The 27,007-nt window shown below is 56.7% G+C and overlaps 1 protein-coding gene across 2 annotated transcripts in view; it reads right to left on the bottom strand.

Annotated features, from left to right (window-relative positions):
- Nucleotides 1-933: 933 nt before the first annotated feature.
- setdb1b (SET domain bifurcated histone lysine methyltransferase 1b) overlaps nucleotides 934-27,007 on the bottom strand; it is a 50,188-nt gene continuing 24,114 nt past the window's right edge. The window contains exons 10-22 of one of the 2 annotated variants that reach the window (XM_059642928.1): nucleotides 25,979-26,105; nucleotides 24,953-25,100; nucleotides 23,395-23,559; nucleotides 21,632-22,252; nucleotides 19,837-19,953; nucleotides 16,031-16,200; nucleotides 11,288-11,979; nucleotides 10,310-10,344; nucleotides 9,783-9,918; nucleotides 6,125-6,323; nucleotides 4,095-4,300; nucleotides 2,766-2,854; nucleotides 934-1,779 (exon numbers count right to left, since the gene is read on the bottom strand). In XM_059642928.1, the coding sequence (XP_059498911.1) occupies nucleotides 1,662-1,779; nucleotides 2,766-2,854; nucleotides 4,095-4,300; nucleotides 6,125-6,323; nucleotides 9,783-9,918; nucleotides 10,310-10,344; nucleotides 11,288-11,979; nucleotides 16,031-16,200; nucleotides 19,837-19,953; nucleotides 21,632-22,252; nucleotides 23,395-23,559; nucleotides 24,953-25,100; nucleotides 25,979-26,105 (2,823 nt within the window). In that variant the 3' untranslated portion in view covers nucleotides 934-1,661. The remainder of the gene's footprint in view (nucleotides 1,780-2,765; nucleotides 2,855-4,094; nucleotides 4,301-6,124; nucleotides 6,324-9,782; nucleotides 9,919-10,309; nucleotides 10,345-11,287; nucleotides 11,980-16,030; nucleotides 16,201-19,836; nucleotides 19,954-21,631; nucleotides 22,253-23,394; nucleotides 23,560-24,952; nucleotides 25,101-25,978; nucleotides 26,106-27,007) is intronic. The other variant, XR_009443464.1, reaches the window with a different exon arrangement.

Genomic DNA, 27,007 nt, shown 5'->3' with positions numbered 1-27,007 from the left:
TTTAAGAGGGAAAAGGGGGCAGGGTGCTGGCAAGTGGGACCAGGTTAATAGAGGATATCTGGGAATGACGAACAGAATACCGTACATCCCTTTGAAACTGCAGGCCCCAGGGCTAACAACTCCAACACAGAACCAGAAATCGCTGGAAGAGCTCAGCAGGTCTGGCAGCATCTCTGGAGACAAATCGAGAGTTAGCGTTTCAGGTTGAGTAACCTCCCCCGATCCTCAGGGCTCCAGGCCCCTGGGGAGGTTCCACTCGGTATGTTATCGAATGCAGGAAGGGAGAAAAATCACTGTGTTCTGAATGTTAAAGGCTGTTACCACAACAAGACGAACAACGGGGGTGGGGGCAAGTGGGCTAACTGAAAAGGAGGGTAGATGACAGAGCGAGATGAAGAGGGCGGGGGGGGGTCTCCTTTTGTTACGTAACTGCTCTGTGATTCCTCAGCCTCGCTGCAATCAGTTCGAGCTGGGTCTCTGTTTGCCGGTGAGCCCCTCTTTTAAAAAAAAAGGGCAGATCATAGTGAGACAGACTCTTGGGCAGAGGGGCACTGGATGATACAGGGGAAGGAGCTGCATTGCTGCGCTACCCTCGCTGGCCTAGCATGAGATCTGTGCTGTCCTGAGCTCTGGACGCTCTCTCGTGCACAAATGTAAGGAGGGAGACAGAGCGATAGGAGTTGGGTGGGTGGGGGGCGGCGACAGCCCATGCTGGAATGGGCAAAGACCCTCTGGGAGTGGGGCTGGCACTGGCGAGGAGAGGAGACAACTCGCCACCTTTCCCCATCCCACCACTACTGTGCCACTGTTCTGGCCAATCCAGAGTCTTGCCCCCCCGGCCTAGATCGAATCCCCCAGCAGTTCCTGCGGGCCACAGACCGTTCTCACTCCCAAAAAATAAAAACATCCACACGACGATACTATACAGGCGAGTTTTGTTTAAATATATATTTAAAAAAAAAGATTACAACTTTATTTGTTAAGGCAGGGAGGGCTAAACACACAAAGTGGAGCTTTGAGAGTGTGTGGGCATGGTGCGATGCACGCATATCCCTCTCAGAGCCCGTCCATCGCTGTGTCCATCTCCATGGATCCGTGCCCGTCCGTGGAATGGTGCACTTCCCAGAGACACTGATGGGACACACCTGGCGTTTGTCTTACCCACACCTGTTGGCCCGAGCAGTGCCTGACCATGTCTGTGCCACCCCACCCACCCCAATGCCTTACAGAGGGGAATACTGAACAGAAAGGGCGTGTGGGTGATGGGCAACAGTTAATCATTGTGACAGTGAGTGGGCCGGCTGCCCGATAGGCACAGAGACGGCACGCAGGGTGCACCGGCTGTCTCCTTCACTCGTTAGGAGGAGATGCCAACAGGCCGCACATCAGGTAGTAGCGCAGGCTGGCACCGAGGACCCACCAGGCGTGAGTTGGGGTGGGGGAGGGTGGGGGACATCTCCCAACACATCCCTGTTTATGGCAGGGAATTTCTCCCAGGACAAGAGGGACAGAGGGAATGGGATGGCTATGGGTCACCTGCCCCCACCGTCAATTGGAGACAGTGCTGAGGGGAACCCCTGGGGGGAGAGGCAGATAGGTGTGGAGGGTGGAGAGGGATCACAGGTGTGGGGTGAGTTTGGGGGGGTGGGGGGGGGGGGTCCCTACAGCAGCCGCCCCCTGCATTCTGTGGAACCGCAGCAGCACAGCAATTGCTTCCCCTCCACGCTGCCCACTTCGTAGTTATAGTCCCAGGTCAGCTCAGTGCCCGCACGGATTCGCCTGTGGGACAGGAACAGAGGAATCAGGCAGAGAAGTGGCACGGGGCGCAAGCGAGCGAGGGAGGCAGGGGGCGTGCATTGTGAGTGAGCAAGGGAGGGAGGCAGGCAGGGGGCGTGCAGTGAGAGTGAGGGAGGGAGGCAGGCAGGCAGGGGGCGTGCAGTGTGAGGGAGGGAGGCAGGGGGCGTGCAGTGAGAGTGAGGGGAGGGAGGCAAGGGGGCATGCAGTGTGAGCAAGCGAGGGAGGCAGGGAGGGAGGCAGGGGGCGTGCAGTGTGAGCGAGCGAGGGAGGGAGGGAGGGAGGCAGGCAGGGGGTGTGGAGTGTGAGCAGGGGAGGGAGGGAGGCAGGGGCGTGCAGTGTGAGCGAGGGAGGAAGGGAGGCAGGGGGCGTGCAGTGTGAGCGAGGGAGGGAGGCAGGCAGGGGGCGTGCAGTGTGAGCGAGGGAGGGAGGCAGGGGGCGTGCAGTGAGCGCGAGCGAGGGAGGGAGGGGATGCGGGCAGGAGAGGATTGGGGAGTGAGCAAGGGAGGGGGAGGGGCCGCAGGGCCTGAGCGAGGGAGGTGGTGCATAGGGCGAGTGAGGATTGGGGAGCAAGCAAGGGAGGGAGGGGGCACAGGTGGGCAAAGATGGGGGAGTGAGAAGTGAGTGAGGTGGGGGAGGGGGATGGTGTGGCAGGAGGGCAAGTGAGCAAGGGTGAGCAGGGTGGCGACAGCAGGGATGGGGGGGGTGAGCGAGGGAGGGGAAGAGATGGTGGGGGATGAGCGAGTGAGCGAGCGACGGAAGGGACAGAAGGGGAGGGGTGTGGGCGGGGTGAGCGAGGTTGGGCAGGGAGGTGGTGCATGGGGTGACGAGTGGGAGGGGGTGGCGAGGGCTGTAAGTGAGCGAGCAGGGGTGAGCGAGGGCACGGGCTGGGTCAGCGAGAGTGGGGGAGAGGGCTCAGGCGGGGTGAGCTCGTTGTGGCCGGGAGTGGGGGGGCGCAGACGCATACTCACTTGCTGGCGAAGAAGGCCACCCAGGGGAAGCGCAGGTCGTGTGTGTCCACGAAGACATTCTGTACAAACAGGTTCGGGCTACAGCTGTGCTGTTGGTGGTGGTGGGGGGGGGGGGGGGGGGGGGGGGGAGGTCAGAAACAGTGTTTAATCAGACTGAGTGTGGGACAGGTAGGCGCTGACTGTATCTCTCCCCCCCCCCCCCACCCCCAATCCCATACCCCCTCTCCCACAGCTTCGTACACCCATCGGCCCCAGTCTCCCCCCCCATCCCCAACCCCACAGCTCCGTACACCCTTCGGGCCCATATTTTCTCTCGCTCTCTCTCATAACCTTTCCAAATAAATCCAACTAACCTCACTGTTGTAGACCACACCTCTGGTTAGACCAGGGTCAATTTCACCCGGCATCTGGAGGAGCACCGGGCTGGGATTTGTGGGGGTTGTGGGGGGGGGGGGGGGGGGGGGGGGGGGGGGGGGGGTAATGCTGGTGGTGGTTACCAGGGTTCCAGTACCCAGGGCCTACAAAAGAGGCCCCCACCACAAGGTAAAGTAGCAGGATCGGGCCATCTGGCTTGCCCCAGCATTCAGTAAAATCATGGCTGGTCTTTTCCCGGGACTCCGCTCCACTTCGCTGCCTGCTCACCGTAACCCTTAATTCCTTTATTCTTCAAAAATCCATCATTGCCTTAAAAACACTCAACCTCAGCCTCACTCGGCAGGGAATTCCACACAATCACAATCCTTTGGGTGAAGATGTTCCTCCTCAACTCAGTCCTAAACTTGCTCCCCCTTTTATTTTGAGGCTGTGGCCTCTCATTCTTGTCTCACCCACCAGTGGGAACACCCTCCCAGCAACTCCCTTTCTAGAAGATCCCCTCACATTCCTCAAAGCTCTGATGAGTACAGTCCTAGTTGACTCCAATCTCTCCTCGTCAGCCAACCCTCTCGACTCCAGGAACCAACCCAGTGAGCCAACTCTTCAACACCCCCCGCTGCCCTGTGCCAGCCCACCCTGGCAGTAAGGGTGTGCTCTGGGGCTGGGGGGGGGGGGATGCTGAAACGCAAGGTAATGACCATCCCTCCCTCCCCTTTCACTTGGTCTCGTGGTGAAAATGCAAAACTACAACAAAATCTGCATCAGGACCCTTCGCAAGAATACCAAAACCGAGGGGTAACAAGGGGGGGACAGGAGGGAGTGCTCGTGGGTTGGTAAGTGGGCATGCCCCTCAGAGCGCCAGCTGGTGGAAGGTGGTTTTAGTTCATTCATATGTCAGCAGCTCCTTCCCGCCACCCTGCACCACCCCCCCAAACCCCAAAGCCTCGCACTTACATTGAGATAGCGGCCCAGGTTGCCCTCCAGCTTGGCATCAATGATGTAGCAGGACTCCTCACCATCGTAGAACTGTCTGGTGCTCCTGTGCCCACTGCCACCATCGCCCTTCTCCATGTTGCTGGCCTTGACGGCGATGCCGTGGGTGGATTTCAGTGCAAAGCCCCGGGTCGACTTCACTGCCACCTGCCTCTTGTTGACGCTGTCTGGGGGCACAGAGGGCACGGGTCAGGGAACGGAGGGTAAGCAGTCTTCTGCACCTCTCCCCTACCTCCGTCGGACCCCTCTGGACCTGCATCCCCACCACGATGTGTCACCTCCCCTGGCCCCCTATACCCCTTCCCTATCCCCGTCACCTCCTTCAGCTCCCTACGCCCTCCTCCCTATCTCTGCCACCTCCTCCGGCTCCCTACACCCCCTCTCTATCCCTGCCACCTCCTCCTGGCTCCCTACACCCCGTCCCTATCTCTGCCACCTCCAATTCCAGCCTCTAGCAGACCACCAGATTCCCATTGCTCTCCTCACAGCCACCATGCTTTTTTTTGGCGGGGGGGGGGCACAGGGGAATACCAAACCTTGGCATTCCCTTCCGAAACCAACCACTCCACTGCTCCCTCATTCCTGACTTAAATACCTCCCACTTCTCCTCAATCAAACTTTTCAGTCACATGCCCCAACATGTCACGAGACTCTGTTAGAATCTATATTTACAGAAAGTAACAGCAGACTGTTTGGTAAAACATAATCTAATTGTGCAGAGTTAGCTCGGTTTGGCGAGAGGGGAACAGTGTCTGTTTTATGAGATCTTTGAGGAAGTCTCAGTCAGGGGGTGAATAGAGGGGAACCAGTCGATGTGTTGTATTGGGACCTCCAGGAGGTATTTGACGAGGTACCGCACAGCAGGTGAAGTCATCAGGCCCTACAGTGCTGGAGGAAAGCATATTGGTGTGGACAGGAGACAGGGAGTGGGGGTAAGGGGGTTAGCATTCAGGTCGGTGACCAATGGGGTCCCACAGGAATCAGTGCTCGGACCACAACGGTTTGCCATTTATTAACGATTTGCAGGAAGGAAGCAGGTGGGGCAGGAACAGGCGGAAAGGCAGGTTTTGAGAGGGACGCAAACCGTTTAGAGAGAGCTGTCGATAGGTTGTGTAAGTGGTCAGAACACTGGCAAATGGAGCACAATGTGGCTGTTCATTTCGGAAGGCAGAACAGGATGTTATTTAAATGGAGAGAGACTGCGGAAAACTGCATTGCAAAGGGATTTGTACACAGAACACAGAAAGCTAGCACTCAGGGGCAGCAGGGAATCGGGAAGGGCGGTGGAATGTTAGCCCCTATTTCAAGGGGGCTCAGAGTGTAAGACTACGAGAGTTACCACAGCTGTTCGGGGAGCTGGTGGGACCACATCTGGAACAGTCCTGGTCCCCTTATTGAAGGAAGGGGCAGCATTTCACTGGAGGCAGTTACAGAGATGGTTCGCTGGGACGATCCCTGGTCTGGGACGGGTTGTTTTATAAGCAGACGTTAAACGGGTTGGGACTCGCTGGAGGTGAGCAGAATGAGAGGCGATCCCATTGAGGATTTGTAATGGGCCTGACAGGGTCAATGCTGGGAGGGTGTTACCCCCCACCCCCAAATCCTCACAGGAGAGTCTAGGACCAGAGGGCATAGCCTCAGAATAAAGGGGGCACCAACATGAGAGGAGGAGGAATGTCTTCTCTCAGGGTTGGGAGCCTTTGGAACTTCTCACTCCAGAGACCTGTTGGCAAGGGGGGTGTAATGCTGAGATTCCCGATCAGTCATGGAGAGGGGGATCAAGGGGGTTGGTCTGGATTTTAGACACTGAATGCTGGACAAGCCTTGGGGGGGGGGGGGAAGAGAGAGCAGGCTCAACAGGGCCGAATGGCCTCTTCCTGCTATAAATCTGACCCGATTCCACATCCTGTGGAACACCAGGGGAATACTTCACCCCATGAGAGCTGCTATATACAGGTAGGGTTTTGTGGGTGGCTGGGAGCGTGTGGTACCTGTGTCCTTTGGATCGCTCTCATCTTTCTTGTCTGCGCTGTACGCCTCGTCGGAGCCCGAGGAGATGGTCTGAACGTCATCGCTGTCGGCCGCAGCAGTGGCGGTGGGTGCCTGGCCCTGTGTGGGCTTACGGCTGCCGCTAGTCTGTGTGCCCGTCTCCATCTCGGTGTCTGAGCTGCTTGATAGTGTCATCACCTCCTGCTCAGGGAGCGGGAGACAGAGTGAGGGAGAGTGTGACCGAGCGAGACGGAGACAGCGTGCGCGGGAACGAGCGATCCTGTCAGCTGATGAGTCCAGCTGAGCCCTTTCCATCGGGCGACCGTCAATCCCGACCCCCAGGTATCTCCCTTGGAGTTTTACGCCCCTCGAAGGGCTGTACATTTCCCGTGTGAGGATCACCTGCCGACTCGCTCCACCCACCACCCTGGCCCATCAAGAGCCACGGGCTGCAAAATAGCTGGCTGTGCACACCCCCCGCACCCCATAACCCAGCACCTTCCCTGCCAGCAGGCCGAGACCCTCATCCCATCTGTGAACAGAGTTGGGCAGTTGGCCGCTTGAACCCGAAACAGCCACCGCCTCGGTCCGAACTCCTCTGCTCCCGGGCGAAGCAGCCCCAGAACCTCCCCACTGCCCGAGCTCCCTCACGACCGCTCCACCCCTTGCCCCCACAAACCCCACACCCCATTTTGGTCAACCTAGCACCCCTCCTTCCACTGTGGGAACACGAGGCGATACCTGACCTTTATCAATAAGGTGCCCTCTTTACATTTTTGTCACTAATTCACCTTCGAGGCTGTCACTTGGCCAACCATTTAGTGCGCACCCCGGTCGCTGTGGGGTTTGGGGGGGGGGGGGGGGGGGGGGTACGGAGTCACATGTAGGCCCAGACCTGGGAACGGTGGCTGTTTCCTTCCCTGAAGGATCAGTGAACCAGACAGATTTTTCGCCAGACAAAAATCAGAAGTGGTTTCATTTAGGACTCCCACTTCCAAATACTTCTCATGGAATTCAAATCCCACCAACGTGCGATTGGAACCCAGGTCCCTGGAACGTGACTGGATCTCTGTATTAGCCGAGTGATCATCGCCTCAGTGTGAACCCAACACCAACCGCCCCCCACCCGCCCTGCTCTCAACTTGTCTAGACCCCACAGATTTTGCTCAGTGAGAGTGTGAGAGGGATGTCAGCAAACCGGCCAGCTCTTAAAAAGGCCAATGGCTTCCCAATCTCAGTCCCTCGCAAATCAGTTTTAGAGTCAAAGGGCATGGAAACAGACCTTTCAGTCCGAATTGTCCTGTTCGACCTGATATCCTAAATTAATCTCGTCCTCTCAGAGCTGTACAGCACGGAAGCAGATTCTTCGGCCCAACTCATTCATGCTGGCCCACATATCCTAAACTAATCCAGTCTCATTTCCCACTATTTGCCTCCCTATCCCTCTAAACCCTTCCTATCCATGTCCCCATCCCGATGCCTTTTAAATGCTGTAACTGTACCAGCCCCCACCCACTTCCTCCTTCCATACATGCACCACCCTCTGTGTGAACAAGTTACCCCTCAGGTCCCTTTCCCCTCTCACCTTAAACCTATGCCCCTCTAGTTTTGGACTCCCCCTACCCCTGGGGTAAAAGACCTTGTCTATCCCCCCTATCCATGCCCCTCATGGTTTTATAAACCTCTAAGGTCACCCACCCCTCAGCCTCCGACGCTCCAGGGAAAACAGCCCCAGCCTCTCCTTGTAAATCAAAATCCCCCTCCCACTCCTGGCAACATCCTTGTTAAAACTAAGGAATTTGAATTCAGCTAGCGAGGTCAATAACTTCACTGAGTGAGTAATGTCGCATAGGGGTGTTTGAGAGGTTGGCGGGGGCGGAAAGAGAGAGAGGTTGGAGAGAATTCAAATACAGCCACAACCCAGGGAGGGATTTAAATTCAGAAAATCAGAAATTGGCAGCTCGTCTCGGTGATCGACGTTGATAAAAGGTGGGGGGTCATGAATGGGGCAAGGAAATCTGCTGCCCGAGCCCAGTCTGGGCCTAGACGTGACTCCAGGCCCTCTCACACAGCGATGAGGTCGACTTTTTAATTTGCCCTGCGGAGGATGGAGGGACTCAGTTCAGCAGATGGGAGGGTAAACACCACTCTTGCCGCGCGTACATAAGTAAAAGGCCGCTGATTGAACACCGTTCGCGTAGGCCGCAAAGCGTCACCCGTGACGACGCGGCTGTTTGGGCTCTCGGTCCTGAGGGGGTGACGGGGAGAGCTCTCCCGCGCCCAATGCTGCCGGTCAATGGCGGCAGTCGCAACAGCAGCAAAGTCAGTCAGGCTGGCACCGCTCCAAAATCATGGAATCAGGCCATTTGGCCCAACACGTCCACAACGGCCCTCAGAGCATCCCACCCAGTCCCATGCCCATGCAACCCACCCAAACCCGCACATCGCTGGGCACTACGGGGCAATTTAGCACAGCCAATCCACCCTGACCCACACATCCCTGGGCACTACGGGGCAATTTAGCACGGCCAACCCACCCTAATCCGCCCATCCCTGGGAACTACGGGACAATTTAGCACGGCCAATCCACCCTAACCCGCACATCCCTGGGCACTATGGGACAATTTAGCACGTCCAACCCACCCTAACCCGCACATCCCTAGGCACTACAGGACAATTTAGCACGGCCAATCCACCCTAACCCGCACATCCCTAGGCACTACAGGACAATTTAGCACGGCCAATCCACCCTAATGTACAAATCTGTGCCCAACAGCAGCTGCCTTGGCGGGTAGATTTAGTGGACACTCCTGATGACAAATTATGAAAAGACCGTGTCGCAAGCTCAGTGAGTAGTGGGCTCGGCACACAGAACGCTGGCCTCGGTTGGAGAAGGGAACAGAATATAGAAGTCGGGACGCTTTGGTAAAACTGCACACGACTCTCGTTGGAGACAACTGGGACACGGCGAGCGGTATTCTGGGGCCTCGTATCCAAATGATCAGCGGCAGTCCAGGGAAGGCTCGTTCAGCTGACCCTGGGTATGGAAGGGCCAGTCTGACTCAGCTCGGTTCCTGCACACACTGGGAGCTTAAAACGAGAGGCAACCTTATTGAAAGAGACAAGAGTCTCAGTGGGAAATTGATAGGGGAGATGAGGAGAGGGTGCTTACCCCCTTGTGACGGGGGTTGGGGCGGGGGGGGAGAATCATCATCTCAGAATAAGGCGACTGCTCACTGAAGACAGAAATGGGAAGGAATTTCCTCAGAGGCTTCAGAACTGCCCATGCTGGAGTCAGAGATAACACAGAGCGGAGCTGCCGGAACACAGCAGAGGAAGCAGGAAAGCCGACGTTTCGGGTCGGGGGATAAATCCGGGGAATTCCTTACTGCGGTGGGCCGCCGGGGCTGGGTCACGAGGGAGCGGTTTGATTAGATCGGCCACGACCTCACCTGAATGGCAGCGCAGACTCACTAAGTTGAACAGCTCCTACATCTGACAGAGGGTGGCCTCTAGAGCTAAGCCGGGGGGGGAGGGAGAGCAGGAGGTCTCCAGCTTTCGCTGAAGACAACAATCAAGCAGGAATGGCCCCTTCCCGTCCCACAGTCTCTGCTGTGCCCACGCCCCCGACCCCGCGCGGCTCGCTGACGCCACACTCACATCTTTGGCGGAAGGTGCTGGGGTGGAGTTGCGACGTGCCTGAAGCAGGGTGGTCTTACTGACAGGCCGGCGAATCCCCTCGCTCCGGGCCGGCCGCGGGTTGTAGCCAAAGTTGCGGGATGCGTTGTCAAACGGCCTGAAGGACACAAGAGAATGTCGGCGTGGTGGGCGGGCGGGTGCTCAGGAGCGACCGGAATCACAGAGTCGAAACTGAATACGGGCCCATGACCTCTCGCGGAGGGGGTGGGGAGACAGAGATGGGGAGGGGTTGGGGGAGGTAAAAGGATGCAGGCAGGGATGGGGGGGGGGGGGGGGGTGCAGGGACACAATGGCACAAAGACGAGATGGGGAGGCGCAGAGGGTGCATAAGGTGACAGAGATGGGGACGGGGGGGGTGCGAGGGGACACGGCAAGAGGTCAGAAATGGGGGAGTAGGGGACCGTGGGAGCAGGAAGAAGATGATGGGGAGGGGCCCAGGAAGGCGAGTGGGGAGCAGAAGTGGCTGAGGAAGTGAGCCCTGTACTTACGAAGATATTTTCAGGTGAGGTGGTGCTTCAGGATTCTGCAAAGGCAAAAAAAAGTGAGAACATCAGCACTTCCCCACTCCGTGAAAAAGTCGGGATTGAGTAGCACAGACAGACAGGTGTGCTCCATCGCTCTACACAGTGTAATCCGAGGCTAAGACCCTCGCTGTGATCTACACACACACACACACACACACACAGGTCATGGGTAACAGCATCTGTCACCCAGGGCCGGCTTTTTCTCTTGGGCTTGGGGGCGGGGGGATTCGCCAGAGACGACACAGCCACAGGGAGCAATTGGTGCAGGTTCCAGCGTCCAACAGGGGAGTGCTCAAACATCAGTGCATGCTGTCTCAGACTTAAGAGCCCGGCAGGCAGGGGGCGTGACAGGGACAGGGAGGGGGCGTGACAGGGACAGGAGGGGGGTGACAGGGATAGGGAGGGGCTGCAGGGCGATGGCGGGGTGACAGGGGATAGGGAGGAAATTATCCAGCGAAAGGATTGCCAGTGAACACACTGAATATTATTTGGAGAGGTGGAGCCTCCATTTCTACCGAGGACAGTTTCGGATCATTTCGGGGAGGGGACATAACAGTCAGCGCGCGCACAGCAAGCTCCCACAAGCTGTGACGACAGGGTGGCTGAGGGGCAACTCTATCCCAGGCACCCGCGGTTGGGAAATTGACGTGCACCCGCGAACAGAACCCCACCCAGTCCCTGGCTGTGCCCCACAGGAAACGCGCCCCCACCTTCTGCCCCAACAGCAGCCGTGGGATCTTCCACGGTCCAGTCAAGGGGGCAAAACGTGGGTTGGGGGGGGGGGGGGGGGGGGGGGGGAGTGTTTTCTCATGGATAGGAAATATGACCCTCTGGGCTACACATTGCGATGAGACACCAAACCTCTAGCAGGTTGGGGGTGGGGTGGGGTGGGGGAGGGGGGTGGGGGTAGGGGTGTGGGCGGCCCTCCCCTGCGGCCCTCACCTTCAGGTCTGCCACCTCGACCTTGGCATCTTTCTTCTCTGCCTCCTGCTTGCCCCATGGCTTGGAGTCCACGCCAGTGAGTCTGGGAACGCCCGCCTCCTCCTCCTCCGCCTCCTCCTCCTCCCCCTCCTCTGGCTTGGGAGCCGTCCCCTCGGCCTTCACCGCCTCGTCTTTGAGGGGCTTGGCCTCCCCCGCGGCCTCGGGGTCCACAGGGGAGTTGGCCACCCGCATGGCGCTGAGCCAGGAGGCTACCTTGTTCTTGGCCGTCTCCTCGGTGACGGGCAGTTTGCAGGGGGCGGGCAGCGGTGGCTGGGGGGCAGCGGGAGCGGCTGAGGCCGAGGGCGGGCCAGGCTCCTCCAGGCGGGTCAGGCCGGTCTCCGATCCGTTCTCCTTCTGCTCGCGGCTCTTGGTGCGCGTGACGTAGCTGCGCCAGACCGAGCTGGGCACGTAGGCGTCGTCGTTGCCGCCAAAGTTCTGGTCGGAGCTGTCGGAGCTGGAATCCTCGGCCTCAGTGCCGCTGTGGTCGTGCTCCTCCTTCAGGTCCACACCACTGCTGTCCGACGAACACTTGGCATCACTCTCGTAGCCTTCTTTGTACTTCTCCACGCTCTCGATGTGGTCCAGATTGGCAAAATACTCGTCGCCCATCTCCAGGCCCTCTTTATCCGCAAAGTCGTCGGTGAGGATCTTACCTGCCGGGGACGGGGGGGAGACACCAAAGAGACACTGCATCAGACCAACCACAATCTAGTGTGCTCCAACAGGGAAACAGGCCGTTCACTTCACAAAGCTGACGCCAGCATTCCGAGGGCCAGGCATTCGATTCCCACCCTGGGAGAATTTAAATTCAACGGAGCAAACCCGGAATCGCGAGCCGATCCTATCGGTCGTTGAAAGAGGGCCAAAAACCAAACAAAGCACACAATACCCCACCTGTTCTCGCTCATCTCTCCGTCGGGTTGACTGGTTGGTCCCTTACCCGTCATCGGCCGGCCAGAGAGATTCGGGAGCTCACCCCTCCCCGCCACCCGAGACCACAGCGACTGGTTCGACTCTACTCCCGAACCCGGCCGGAGCGAGGGTGCCTGGCTCGAGGGGCAATTAGGGACGGGCAGAGGTCACAAATGCTGGCCTCACTAAGTGGCCTCACTCATCCCATCAGAGTCAGGACGGAGCGTTAGTTGGTCGCGCAATAGGGCCTGTTCTAGAAAAAAAAAGGGCAGGAAAATCCAAGTACAGTCCCAGTTATCCTCTTGACAGGAGAAGACAGGGTTTGCTTGGGGCACGGGAGTCATACAGGGAAGAAACAGACCCTTCGGTCCAACTTAGACTCAAGGGCTACGGGGAGAGTGCAGGGAAGTGAGGTTGAGATGCCCATCAGCCATGATTTAAATGGCAGAGTGGACTTGACGGGCCAAACGGCCTCACTTCCACTCCTATGTCTTATGGTCTTAAGGTCTTGTCCCTGCCTTCCAGGCACCCCAAACTAATCTAGTCCCATGCGCCAGCGTTTGGCCCCCTATCCCTCTAAACCCTTCCTATCCATGTCCCCATCCAGATGCCTTTTAAATGCTGTAACTGTACCAGCCCCCACCCACTTCCTCTGGCAACTCCTTCCATACACGCACCACCCTCTGTGAACAAGTTACCCCTCAGGTCCCTTTCCCCTCTCACCTTAAATCTATGCCCCTCTAGTTTTGGACTCCCCCTATCCCTGGGGGAAAAGACCTTGTCTATCCCCCCTACCCATCCCCCTCATGGGTTTATAAACCTCTAAGGTCCCCCCCTCAGCCTCCGATGCTCCGGGGAAAACAGCCCCAGCCTCTCCCTGTAGCTCAAACCCTCCAACATCCTGGTAAATCTCTCCCGGACCCTCTCCAGGTTTAATAATATCCTTCCCGTAACAGGCACCCAGAACTGGACACAGTGCGCCGAAAACGTTGTCAAGTTCTGAAAATCGCGCCTGTGAGGGGGCCCAGGTTGGCTGTAACAGAGAAGCCCGTGGGGTGAAGCCATCGGAAATGTTTGGAAGGATTGGGGGTGGTGGGGGCCGGGTGGGGGAGGTGGCAGAGACAGGGAAGATTGTTACCCCTCCGTCAGTCATCAGGGGGCATGGGTTTAAAGGCTGTGAAGAATAGGAGGGGACTCTGGAAAGGGTCTTCGCCCCCAAGTGGGGGTGGGGGGGGGTGGGGGAGGAATTCTCTGCCCAGTTTGCTGGCAGAGGTGGAATGCCTCAGTTGATTTGCATCTGAAATGCAGTAGCCTGTGCAGCTAGGGTTGAGAGGGAATTAAAATAAAACTTGTTATCTTCGGCCAGAGCACTAGGATGAGCTGGGCTGCTCTCAGATTTACGCAGCGCCTTGCACGTCTTCAGGAAGTCCAACAAAATCTTTCAGGGGCTTTGTAGTGCAGGGACCATCAGCGTCCTCACGATTATCGCACGCAGCGCGACAGTCAGGACAGACAGTAGCAGTGGAGTGGTCTCAGCAAGGGCTGCTCTAATGAGGGCCCGTGCCGAGGGAGCGCCGCCTCACTGCGGGGTCAGCCATTAAACCCAAAGTCCTTCCCTCCATCGGGGGTCGATGCCACTCTGGCAGCGATGGAAACGGGGTGTTTAAAACGCTGGCCTAAGGCACCGTCACGAAGGTGGTGTGTTGGTACAAAGGTCACTGCCGAGCGTGAACCGCTCATCACATTTCTGAAGTGCCACGGCCGCAATACGCCAGGAAGACTGTTGGCGTACAGAGTGAGTTTGTCATTGTGCAGTACCAGTCTCCCCTCCCCCCGACTCCCAACCCCGGTCCCGCAAACATCCATCAACAACAGCAGAGAGTTTATTTTAAACTTCTGTTCCGACCTCAAACACAACGCTTCCATCAACAGAGCATCACAAGACGCGGGGCTGCCACAAACAGAACAACACGGGAATGTGCCGCCAAAACCCCCGGGGGGGATGTGGGTGGAACGTTACTCTTCTATAAACAGCCAGGCAGTCAGCTGGAAGGTCTATCCCCCACCTCCCTGTTCCTCGACGTCCCAAACAACAGGACAGTTACAGCCACTCAGCACAGAAGCAGACCCTTCAGCCAAACCAGTCCCACCTGCCTGCTCCCAGCCCATCTCCCTCCAAACCTTTCCTATTCACCTACTTATCCAAATGTCTTTTAAATGTAATTAACAGTGCCCACATCCACCACTTCCTCTGGAAGCTCCTTCCACATGCGAACCACTGTGTAAAATCATTGCCCACCACCACCCCCCAACCCGCCATGTCTTTTTTAACGACAGAGACAGGATGAGACTGAGAGGGATGCTCTTGGGAGGGTCGGTGTGAACTCGACGGGCCGAACACCCAGCTTCCACATCGTAGGGATTCCATTCTAAATCTTTCTGATCCCACCTTAAATATACGCCCCCTAGCCTTGAAGACACCCGCTATTCAGCCTATCCATGCCCCTCATTATTTTATAACGCTCTGTCAGGTCGCCCCTCGGCCTCCTGTGCTCCAGTGAAAATACCCCCAGCCAATCCAACCTTTTTTTATAACTCACACCGTCCGTTCTTGGAAAGTCTCTCCCGAACCCTCTCCTGCTTAATAATACCCTCCCTGTAATGGGGAGACCAGGACGGGACACAGTGCTCCAGAAGACCCTGACCCACGTCCCTGTACAACCTCAACATGATGTCCCCAACTCCTACACTCAAAAGGGTCTGAGCGATGAAGATAAGTGTGACAAACTCCCCCCTGTCTACCCGTGACGCAAACTTCAAACAATTATGCACCTGAACCCCTCGGTCTCTGTTCTACAGCACGACCCCAGGGCCCTACCATTAACTGTATAAGTCCTGCCCACGTTTGCTTTACCAAAATGCAACCCCTCGCATTTATCCAAATTAAACTCCATTTGCCACTCCTCAACCTATTGGCTCCAATGATCAAGATCTCTTATTCTTAGATAACCACTTTCTCTGTCCACTGCACCACCAATTTAGAGTTGCTCAACTCTTGAACCTGGTTCAATATTTCTCTCTTTCCAGCTCCTCACAGCAGGCAGAGTCTCTCAGGCTCCACGCTGACCCTTACCCCACCCTCTCCCGTAAAAACAAGACATATACTGCACCCTTTTCCACCCCCTGATGACTCCCTGCAGCCGATGCGGTTCTGTATGCTTTAGTCAGGGAGGCTTTGGCCTAGTGGCACTATTGCTGAAACTCATCTGACATTCGATCGGGGCATCTGGGTGCAAATTCAATATTAGAAAAACAAAATCCGGAATCATTCGATTGTTGGAAAATCCCATCTGGTTCAATCACGCCCTTGAGGGAAGGAAACTGCCATCCTTACCTGGTCTGGCGTACAGGTGACTCGGACCCACAGCATTGTGATTGAGTCCTAGCTGCCCTCTGGGGCGATCAGGGAGGGGCAATAAATGCTGGGCCCGGCCAGCGACACCAAATGGATGATATGGTTGTTGCGATTTGTTTCACAGCAGATTTGGAATTTTGATATTGACTGGATCGTCCCACCCCATGAAGACAGACTGGACATAAACATTTGTCTCCAGGGCACCTCCCCCGGTCCCGCACCCAGCCCTTCTCTTCCAGTTACAGCCCACGGGAGGTTGGCAGAGCAGCATTTCAGTCTCTGACAGCATCACACGCCACCCCCCCACCCCACCACAAGCGTTGAAGAGGGGGCGGGGACCAAACGCCGCTCGGGTTGGTCCCGGCAGAGCTGGTTACCTGCGTAAATACAGACAAACGATCCCTTGGCGATATCATCCAGGCAGCGAATGCCCCAGCCCTTGTTCTGGGTCTTGAAGAGCTGCAGCCTGACCTGTAGGCCGTGCTGCACCAGTCGGTTGGTGCACATCCCAATGTTGCATTTACACCGCTTGTTGCACTCATAGATCCTGGGGGAGGCAGGGACACAGGGATTAAATCGCAAATTCAGTCAGTCAATCTTCCGGACATTCAGGGGCCCTGGCCCCTGCTGCTGAAATAAAACCCAACAAATTTGCAAACCGGTTGGGTGTGGTCTGCTCACCGTCACCTGTCGCTCAGTTTTAAACTGGGGTTGGGGCGGGGGAGAAGGATGGAATAGACCAGAAGCTGCTAACCTTGCGCCTCACCACTGGTCGCGCCAACCCTCCCGGCGGTTCACTCGATTCCCACAGGCTCGCGGGCCATCTCGCCCCCATTTTGGGATGAAGACCCTCTCTGCTTGGGAAAAGGGATGAAGTGAACACCCCTCCCACTCCCAGTGAGGCTGGTTACATTAAATTGTTCAAAGGATGAGTTGGGGGGGTGGGGTGGGGTGGGGGAGCACTCCAGAAGTGGTCTCACCAAAGTCCCGTATGTTGGCACACTATTGCATTCAAACTCTTAAGAAGAAAAGGCAAACAGAACTCTACACAGGACAGGCTGAGGCCCTCCCTAATTCCCAGAGGGGAGTTAAGAATCAACAGCCTGGACCCGGAGTCACGTGTAGGCCCAAAATGGGCTAGGACAGCAGATATCATTCCATCATTAGTGACTTACTCCTGAAGGAGGATCTAACTACTATCCTACCACTAGATTTTGTTTTGTGGGTGCAGCAAAGACAGTGGGAAGAGAGCCTGGCTGAGCAGGCAAGCGCCATGCAGACCTGAGTTCAAATCCCACCAGGGAGAAATCTGAACTCAACACGAATCTGGAATGAGAAGCTGGCCGAATGGTAACTGGGTAAGCTCTACCGATTGTCAAACGAATCCAGCAGGTTCACTAAAGTGCTGCAGTGAAGGAAATCTGCCATCCTTACCTGGCCTGGCTATACGTGGTTCCAGTCCCACTGCATCATGACTGGCCCTTATATAAAAGGTGTGGAGTTGGAGGGACACAGTAGGCCAGGCAGCATCAGAGGAGCAGGAAAGCTGATGTTTCGGGTCAGATCCCTTCTTCAGAAACGTCAGCGTTCCTGCTCCTCTGATGTTGCCTGGCCTGCTGTGACCCAGATCCACACCTTGTTGTCTCAGACTCCAGCATCTGCAGTTCCTACTGTCCATAAATGACTCTTAGCTGCTCTCTGGGCAATTAGAGTCCTACAGCTGCACAGCAAGGAAACACACTCTTTGGCCCAACCTGCCCGTGCTGACCTAGTTATCTTGTATTAACCTCATCCCATTCACCAGTGTTTGGCACCTATCCCACTAAACCCTTCCTATCCATGTCTCCATCCAGACGCCTTTAAAATGCTGTAACTGTATCAGCCCCCACCCACTTCCTCTGGCAGCTCCTTCCATACACGCAGCAGCCCCCTGTGTGAAAAAGTTACTCCCCAGGTCCCTTTTCAATCTCTGCCCTCTGTTTGAAGGTAAATCCACATTTGATACGTGGGAGGCTTTTAAGGAGAGGTTGATTAGCTTGCAGGAGAGACATGTTCCTGTGAAAATGAGAAATAGAAAAGGCAAGCCATGGATGACAGGTGAAATTGAGAGACTAGCCAAGAGAAAAAAGGAAGCATACATGAGGTCTAGGCGACTGAAGACAGATGAAGCTTTGCAAGAATATCGGGAATGTAGAGCGAATCTGAAAAAAGGGATTAAGCGGGCAAAGAGAGGACATGAGCTATTGCTGGCAAACATGGTTAAGGAAAATCCCAAAGCCTTTTATTCATATATAAAGAGCAAGAGGGTAACTAGAGAAAGCATTGGCCCACTTAAGGACAAAGAAGGAAAGTTATGCGCTGAGTCAGAGAAAATGGGTGACATTCTTAACGAGTACTTTGCATCGGGATTCACCAAGGAGAGGGACATGACGGATGTCGAGGTTAGGGATAGACGTTTGTTTAGTCTAGGTCAAGTTGACATAAGGAAGGAGGGAGTGTTGGGTATCCTAAAAGGCATTAAGGTGGACAAGTCCCCAGGTCCGGATGGGATCTATGCCAGGATACTGAGGGAAGCGAGAGAGGAAATAGCCGGGGCCCTAACAGATATCTTCGCAGTGTCCTTAGACACGGGTGAGGTCCCAGAGGACTGGAGACTTGCTAATGTTGTCCCCTTGTTTAAAAAGGGCAAGGATAATCCAGGTAATTATCAACCGGTGAGCCTGACATCAGTGGTAGGGAAGCTACTGGAGAAGATACTGAGGGATAGGATCTATTCCCATTTGGAAGAAAATGGGCTTATCAGTGATAGGCAACATGATTTTGTACAGGGAAGGTCATGTCTTACCAACTTAATAGAATTCTTTGAGGATGTGACAAAGTTGATTGATGAGGGAAAGGCTGTAGATGTCATATACATGGGCTTCAGTAAGGGGTTTGATAAGGTTCCCCATGGCAGGCTGATGGAGAAAGTGAAGTCACATGGGGTCCAGGGTGTGCTAGCTAGATCAATAAAAAACTGGCTGGGCAACAGGAGACAGAGGGTAGTAGTAGAAGGGAGTTTCTCAAATTGGAGACCTGTGACCAGTGGTGTTCCACAGGGATCTGTGCTGGGACCACTGTTGTTTGTGATATATGTAAATGATCTGGAGGAAGGTGTAGGTGCTCTGATCAGCAAGTTTGCAGATGACACTAAGATTGGTGGAGTAGCAGATAGTGAAGGGGACTGTCAGAGATTACAGCAGAATATAGATAGATTGGAGAGTTGGGAAGCTAAATGGCAGATGGAGTTCAATCCGGACAAATGCGAGGTGATGCATTTTGGAAGATCAAATTCAAGGGCGAACTATATAGTAAATGGAAAAGTCCTAGGGAAAATTGATGAACAGAGAGATCTGGGTGTTCAGGCCCATTGTTCCCTGAAGGTGGCAACGCAGGTCAATAGGGTGGTCAAGAAGTCATATGGGATGCTTTCCTTCATTGGACGGGGTATTGAGTACAAGAGTTGGCAGGTCATGTTGCAGTTGTACAGGACTTTGGATCGGCCACATTTGGAGTACTGTGTGCAGTTCTGATCGCCACATTACCAAAAGGATGCGGATGCTTTGGAGAGGGTGCAGAGGAGGTTCACCAGGATTTTGCCTGGTATGGAGGTGCTAGCTATGAAGAGAGGTTGAATAGATTAGGATTATTTTCATTAGAAAGAAGGAGATTGAGGGGGGACCTGATTGAGGTCTACAAAATCATGAGGGGTATAGACAGGGTGGATGGGAAAAAGATTTTTCCCCCAGAGTGGGGGACTCAATTACTAGGGGTCATGAGTTCAAAGTGAGAGGAGGAAAGTTTAAGGGAGATATGCGTGGAAAGTTCTTTACACAGAGGGTGGTGGGCGCCTGGAATGCGTTGCCAGCGGAGGTGGTAGACGCAGACACGTTAGCGTCTTTTAAGATATATTTGGACAGGTACGTGGATGGGCAGGGAGCAAATGGACACAGACTGTTAGAAAATAGATGACAGGTTAGACAGAGGGTCCTGATCGGCGCAGGCTTGGAGGGCCGAAGGGCCTGTTCCTGTGCTGTAGGTTTCTTTGTTTCTGTTTCACCTTAAACCATGTCCCTCATTATTTTATAACACTTAGCTAATGCTCTCTGCAATGGGTGGGGGGGTTGCTCCCCCCGCCACTTACCCCGTGGGTAAACACTCGTCCAGCCGTTTGCTCTGATAGCCCGCGTTGTAGTTGATCTGACCGCCTGGGCTACAGGCAGTTGCCTGCATGGTCAGCTGGAGACAAGCGCACTTCGACCTGCAACAACACTGACATGTTACAGCCACGAGGGCAGCACTGCTTCAAAGAAATACCCAAGGCTCCCCACCACCTCAGTGAGTCCCTACCCCCAACAATCCCCGCAGGAACAAGATCACACCCACCTCTCCCCCACCCCCCACCACCCAACCTCCGGCAACCCCGCAGGAGCAAGATCCACTCCCCCCTCCCACCGACAACCCCCTACAATCCCCACAGGAGCAAGATCCACCCCACCCCCCACCACCCACTACAATCCCCGGCATCCCCACAGGAGCTGTATTTCGCACGCCCACCCACCCCCAACAAACCCCCGAGGATCCATCCCCTCCCGGAGCAAGTTCCACCCCAACCCCATGTACCCCCGGCCCTGGGATCCCTGCAGGAGCGCAAACATCCTGTGCCCCGCACACCACCCCCGCTCATTGGTCTCTGGATGCCAGGGTTGGATGGTGGTTTCCTTATACTGAATGGCCTTCTCCACGAGAGGGAGAAGTCTCTGAAAATTACAGGTGTGGATTTATTTTGACCAAAATACAAACATTAAACCCCAGGGACAGGATACAAAACCTCACGTGCTACCTACAGCGCGGCCCCGAGGCTTTCTGAAGCAGAGGTGGAAAATATTTCAGATCGTGAAGACCAGCTTCCATGACCTCAAGTAACCCCAACATCACACCCTGGTTCACGTATGGCCTGCCATCACTGAGCCAATCCATATTCCCGGGACTCACGGCACTGCCCCCACCCCAGGATCAGCCTTCCCTCTGGCCCTGGTTCATCCCTGCCCTTGTCTGTATCTCTCTGGGTTCATCCACCCAACCGCACCCCCTGCCCATAACACAAATACCACCTTTCCCTCGCTGCCACCCGCTCTGACAAAGGATGATGGAACTCAAAGTTAACACAAACAGGCATTGCCGGAAAAGCTCAGCCACTCTGGCAGCATCCGGTGCAGAGAGATCACAGCTAACGTTCAGGGTGGAGTGACTGTTGCTCAGAACTGAAACACTGAATCCACTGAAAATCTACAGTGTAGGGAGCAGGCCATTTGGCTAACATCAACCGTCCAAGCGCATCCATCCCAGGCCACTCCCTCCCCCAAGCCTATCCCTGTAACCCCACGTTTCCCACGGCGAATCCACCCCTAACCCGCACATCCCTGGGCACTACGGGACAATTTAGCATGGCCAATCCACCCTAACCCGCACATCCTGGGCACTATGGGACAATTTAGCACAGCCAACCCACCCTAACCCACACATCCCTGGGCACTACAGGACAATTTAGCACGGCGAATCCACCCCTAACCCGCACATCCCTGGGCACTACGGGACAATTTAGCACAGCCAATCCCACCCTAACCCGCACATCCCTGGGCACTACGGGACAATTTAGCATGGCCAATCCACCCTAACCTGCACATCTTTGGACCGTGGGAGGAAACTGGAGCACTCGGAGGAAACCCATGCAGACACAGAGAGGAGAATGCCTGTGGGGAGGTGGTACAGTCACTCCCGGGCTGGAATCGAAACCCTGGCGCCCGTGAGGCAGCTGTGCCACCCCGGCGCTTCCTCTCCGTCGCCCCCTCAGCACTCCTTCCTGCGGCAAGCACGACGCTTCGTGACCGCGCCGTTCCGGCTGGGAAAAGCGAAAGGGCGGGAGAAGGGTCCGTTACCTGTCCTTGCAGCCGTCGGTACAGTCGCAGCCCACCAGGAAGTCGGCGTGGGTGTTGATGTAGACCCCTTCGCCGGGGATGCGCTCCTTGCTGTAGGCCACGTGCGGCGGTGGCGTGGAGTCGATCTCGTTGACGCAGGAGAGCGGCACGTCCTCCTTGCCGTGGGTGATGTCCCGGATGTAGTAGAAGGGCTTCTGGGGCTGGAACTTGCGGTCGACCAGCACGTAGGGGTCGAAGCAGAACATCTCCAGGTAGAGGAAGTCGGCGCCGGTGGCCGATAGATACTGCTCCACCTCTGCCATGTTGCGCAGCGACAGCCCGCATGGTCCCTTATACACCACGTGGAAGGACATCTTGCGGTTGATTTTACGCCGTGCGGTCATGCGGCGGAAGTCGTACAGCAGGGGCACCAGCATGGGGTTGCGGCCGCGGTGCTGCTCACGGCTCGCGGCCTGGGGGCGTGCCAGGCAGCTGGGCTGGCACACATGCGCCACGTAGAACAGCTTCTCGCTCGGTGCCCTGTACGGCGCCTCCACTGGCATCGGCTCGTCCAGGAGCTCGTACGGCAGCTGGGGAGGGCCGGTGCCAGATTCCAGGGCACCGGCGGGCACCGCACCCGCCCTGGAGGGAAGCACAGGAAAACCAAAGTCGGTCGCATTGCGGCTCGAGGACCACTACCCGCTCCCCACCACCCCCCGGCCGATTGGCGAGGGGCGGCAGCACATCCTGCAACAGGAAGTCGTGGCAGCAGCACAGTCCCCAGGGAGGGGACATGGTATGGGGGAGGTGGGGGTAGAACCAAAATCAAACAGAGAGGAGTCGCTTTTAGTCAACACTTTAAAAGGAGGAGATGGGGGGAGAGCACAGGACAGGCAGGCAGATAGCCGGTTGGGGGGGGGGAGGGGGTGGTGGGGAGTGAGGAGCAGCAATAGGGACGGGATGTAGGGGGCGACGGGGGCTGGAGGAGGCGGAGATAGGGAGGGTGTGTAGGGGGCTGTAGGAGGAGGAGGGGGGGTGACAGAGATGGGGCGGTACGTAGGGGGCTGTAGGAGGAGGAGGGGGTGACAGAGATAGGGAGGGTGTGTAGGGGGCTGTAGGTGGAGGGGGGGGTGACGGAGATAGGGAGGGTGCGTACGGGGTGACAGAGATAGGGAGGGGGTGACGGAGATAGGGAGGGTGTGTAGGGGGCTGTAGGAGGAGGAGGGGGGGTTGACGGAGATAGGGAGGGTGTGTAGGTGGTGACAAGAGATAGGGAGGGGGTGTAGGGGGCTGTAGGAGGGGGTAACAGAGATAGGGACGGGGTGACAGAGATAGGGAGGGTGTGTAGGGGGCTGTAGGTGGGGGGGGGGGTGACAGAGATAGGGAGGGTGTATAGGGCGTGACGGAGATAGGGAGGGTGTGTAGGGGCTGACAGAGATAGGGAGGGGGTGTAGGGGGCTGTTGGAGGAGGGGGTAACAGAGATAGGGACGGGGTGACAGAGATAGGGAGGGTGTGTAGGGGGCGGGAGGAGGAGGAGGGTGGGTGACAGAGTGCAGTACGATGATACGTTCCCGTGTGAATGAACGTGGAATTAGAGTAGGACACAGTTTTGGAGTGTGACCCCCTTTCCTCCAGCTCGTGTCCCAGCTCCTCTATCTGTGAGGTACTCGGAATGGGAAAGGCACACACACTGTTGCAGCTTTAGGTGCCAGCCTCGCCGGATGGACTCAGCACCTTACACACCGCTCTGTGAAGCCACCCAGAGCCTAACATCCTCACGCACCTGTACTGCTGGCTCCCTGGTGCTGGCTTGCCAGCTGAAGGGGCGTCACCCGCGGCCGCGGTCTCTGGGGCAGTGGAGTCCGTTGCTCGGACGGGAAGGAGTGACGGCCGGAACGCGGTGCTTTTCTTCGCCACCTGCTTCCTCGATAGCGCCAGGTTTCCTGGACTTCAGCAGGGACGGAAGTAGGGGGCATGAACAAGAGAGACACACACAGAGTGGGGGAGGAGGGGGAGAGAGAGACACACACACACACGGGGGGGGGGGGGGGGGGCGGGGGAAAGAGAGGAGAGACAGAGGGAGAGAGAGGAGAGACAGAGGGAGAGAGAGGAGAGACAGAGGGAGGGAGAAGGGAGGGAGAGAGGGAGAGAGGGAGAGAGGGAGAGAGGGAGAGAGGGAGAGAGGGAGAGAGGGAGAGAGGGAGAGAGGGAGAGAGGGAGAGAGGGAGAGAGGGAGAGAGGGAGAGAGGGAGAGAGGGAGAGAGGGAGAGAGGGAGGAAGGGAGGAAGGGAGGGAGGGAGGGAGGGAGGGAGGGAGGGAGGGAGGGAGGGAGGGAGGGAGGGAGGGAGGGAGGGAGGGAGGGAGGGAGGGAGGGAGGGAGGGAGGGAGGGAGGGAGAGAGGGAGAGAGGGAGAGAGGGAGAGAGGGAGAGAGGGAGAGAGGGAGAGAGAGAGAGAGGGAGAGAGAGAGAGGGAGAGAGAGAGAGAGAGAGAGAGAGAGAGAGACAGACAGACAGACAGACAGACAGACAGAGGGAGAGAGGAGAGAGAGAGAGAGAGAGAGAGAGAGAGAGAGAGAGAGAGAGAGAGAGAGAGAGAGAGAGACAGACACACACAGAGGGAGAGAGAGGAGAGACAGAGGGAGAGAGAGGAGAGACAGACAGACAGACAGACACACACACACACACACACACACACACAAACAGAGACACACAAAGTGAGTGTTGCAATGCTAGATGACTCCTTTGCTGCCTCTAATTCTGTTTGATCATGGATTACACCCCCTGAAGCTGTTGCTTGGAATATACACAAAACCCGAGACAATTCTGCCAAAGCCTGGTTGGCTGAGTTTCGGTGGGCAGTGTACTGACCCCTATCTGAACAGCTCCTGTCCCCCACCACTGATCACAGCCTGTCGCTCTCCAACAGAGTTAGCCAGCGAAGGTCAAGCGGGGCAAGACTGAGACACCCTGTCACTGGTAACCTCCGCTCATGAAGGGGAGTCGCTCTGGGGGCGGAGACCTCCCTTTTTTCCCCCCCCGCAAAGGACCCTGAAACACCGCACACCTGAATGGCCCATACTGTGAGCCCCACAGGTCACGTTAAATCGCATTCCAGCACGTCCCCCAGCACAGTCAGGATTCTTTAACAAACCGAATCTAACCGGTAAACTGACATCGCCCAGCTAACTGCTCCTCCTGTATCCTAACAGTCAGACCTCTCCAGCCTGTGTCAGGTGCCTTTCCCGATTGGAATTCCATTTTCCGAGTCTGCAGCCTGGATGAGCGCCAGATGAAAAGCATCGCCGCGCGACCGAGCCATTAGTTTTCTGCGTGGAACTCACTCAGTTTTGTCATTGGGAGACTGGGGTCGATGAGGCGGAGGCAGGGACTGCTGCTGGTTGGACGGACGCGAGAGCTGAGGGCTGTGAGTTGTGCTCACAGTCAGGTCCTGGGTGTACTGTACCACTGGACCCTTGGTCCGAACAGCACCTGGCCAAGAGAGACGGAAATTCAACGCCGACTCGGCAAAGTTAATCTGCTTCACGCCCCAGCTCCTGAGATCCCTGACCCCTCAAGCCCCCACCCCCCACAAAACACAGCGGAACAAATCAGGGGCTAACTGCAGACCTACAGGCGCCAGAACCGGTAGGTTGCAGGTTCAGAACCCACACCCAGGATACAGGCCACTACTTCCCGGTGAGACAGTGCCAAGGGGGGGGGGGGGGGCCGCACCACCAGAGGGTCAGCGCCGAGGGAGTGTCGTGCCAGGGGCGCGCCCCTTCTCAGTGAGACATTGGAGGATGCACTACACCCGATAGTATGCAGGGCACCCTCAGCCCTGACCCCTCCCACACAGTGCAGTGCACCATCGGCCCTGTGCCACAAACCCCCCCTACCCCCCAACCCCGACCAGTGCAGCAATTCCTCAGTCCTGAACCACCATGCCCCCCAACTACGGTGCAGCGATCCCTTGGTGTCAACGCCAGCCCTTTGCTGACAGAACAGCATTCCCTCGTAGGATGGGCCTAAAAGCAGGTCCGGGGTGGGGAGGGGAGGGGGAAGCTCCCAGTGATGCCCTAAAACTGATATTTCTCCAAATCAACAGCAATGTTAATGAAAGGAGGAGCTAAACGGATCTGGTTCGTTATCTCAGCCCTGCCTCTGGGAGCTCACTCCGCACAAAACAGCCGCCGTGGTTTCTACGTAACGATGGCCAACGGGTTTCTGAAAGCGAAACGTGCCTCATGACGTGCGAAACAGCCAGAGGGCACTCTGGGGCAGGTGCTCGGCACAGAAACCCTCTGCACAACACGCCCACTCCCCACTTCAACCCGCCGCGGTCAGCACGGTGAGCACTGCCCACTCACCTACATTAGGCCGGGTCCGCTGCTGCCCGCTCTGGCCACCCTGCCGGAAGGCCGTGGTCATCTTCAGGTTGAACATGGGCTCCAGGCGGGTGGAACCGCGGTAAATCCACTCACAACGCTTGTCGTCCTTCAGTGAAAGGGAGAACAAACAGAAGCAGAACAAAACACACTCGCCCACGGACAACGGTGTGGGGGGGGGGGGGGGGGAAGAGAAGGGGGAGGAGGAGGTCGGGCTGAGAGTGTGGGAATGCAGCAAGGGTGGGCAATGGAGCCACGTAAGGGGCTCCAGGAGTTGAGTGTGACTCTACAAGTGGTACTGAGAGGCTGAACGTCACAGAACCCCCTCCTTCACGGCGCCCCACTCCCCCGGCCCCCCCGAGGGCACCCTGCTCCCACGGCCCCCCACTCCCCAGGCGGCGCCCCCTACCCCACCCACTGGCCCCCGGCCCCAGCACCCCCGACGGCACCCCACTCCCCTGGCCCCACCCAACGACGCCCTGCTTCCCAAACCCCCCCCCAACGGCGCCGGCCTTCCACTGTCTGGAATAAGGGGAGACAGGACTTTTTAAGTAAAAAGTAATTAAATTATTCTTTCACGTGACGTGAGCATTGGAGACCGTGCCCAGGATCTGTTTGAGTTCTCTGTATTGCTGGCGACGTTTCTTCTGTCCCTGCTACCCGAGAGAGAGCGGGAGTGCATGGGGGGGGGGGGGGTGGGGGAGAAAGCCAATGAGCTGGGGTCGTGGGGGAACAGAGTCTCTAAACTGAAGGGCCATACTTTCAAAGAGTGAATTTTCGAAACACTCCATCATACAGAGGTGTTGGTTGGTGGGGGGGCGTGTGCAGAAGGTTGGGCCTCTCCTCTGTCACCAGTGATCGAGTGGCAAGTTTAAAACTCGGGAGCCTGGCGAGGTTTCTGATCCCTGCCCCAACCACCCCCACCCCCAGCCAAGCGCGTCGAGGGACGCTGGTCACAGATTGGCCACGTTCTGCTAGAAACAGCAGGAGCCCCACCGAGGGGCTGAAGGG

This window comes from Stegostoma tigrinum, chromosome 47 (assembly GCF_030684315.1).
Source record: "Stegostoma tigrinum isolate sSteTig4 chromosome 47, sSteTig4.hap1, whole genome shotgun sequence".
Taxonomy (NCBI): domain Eukaryota; kingdom Metazoa; phylum Chordata; class Chondrichthyes; order Orectolobiformes; family Stegostomatidae; genus Stegostoma; species Stegostoma tigrinum.
Note: the sequence above shows the minus strand (reverse complement) of the source record. Positions and strands in the feature narration are given on the sequence as shown.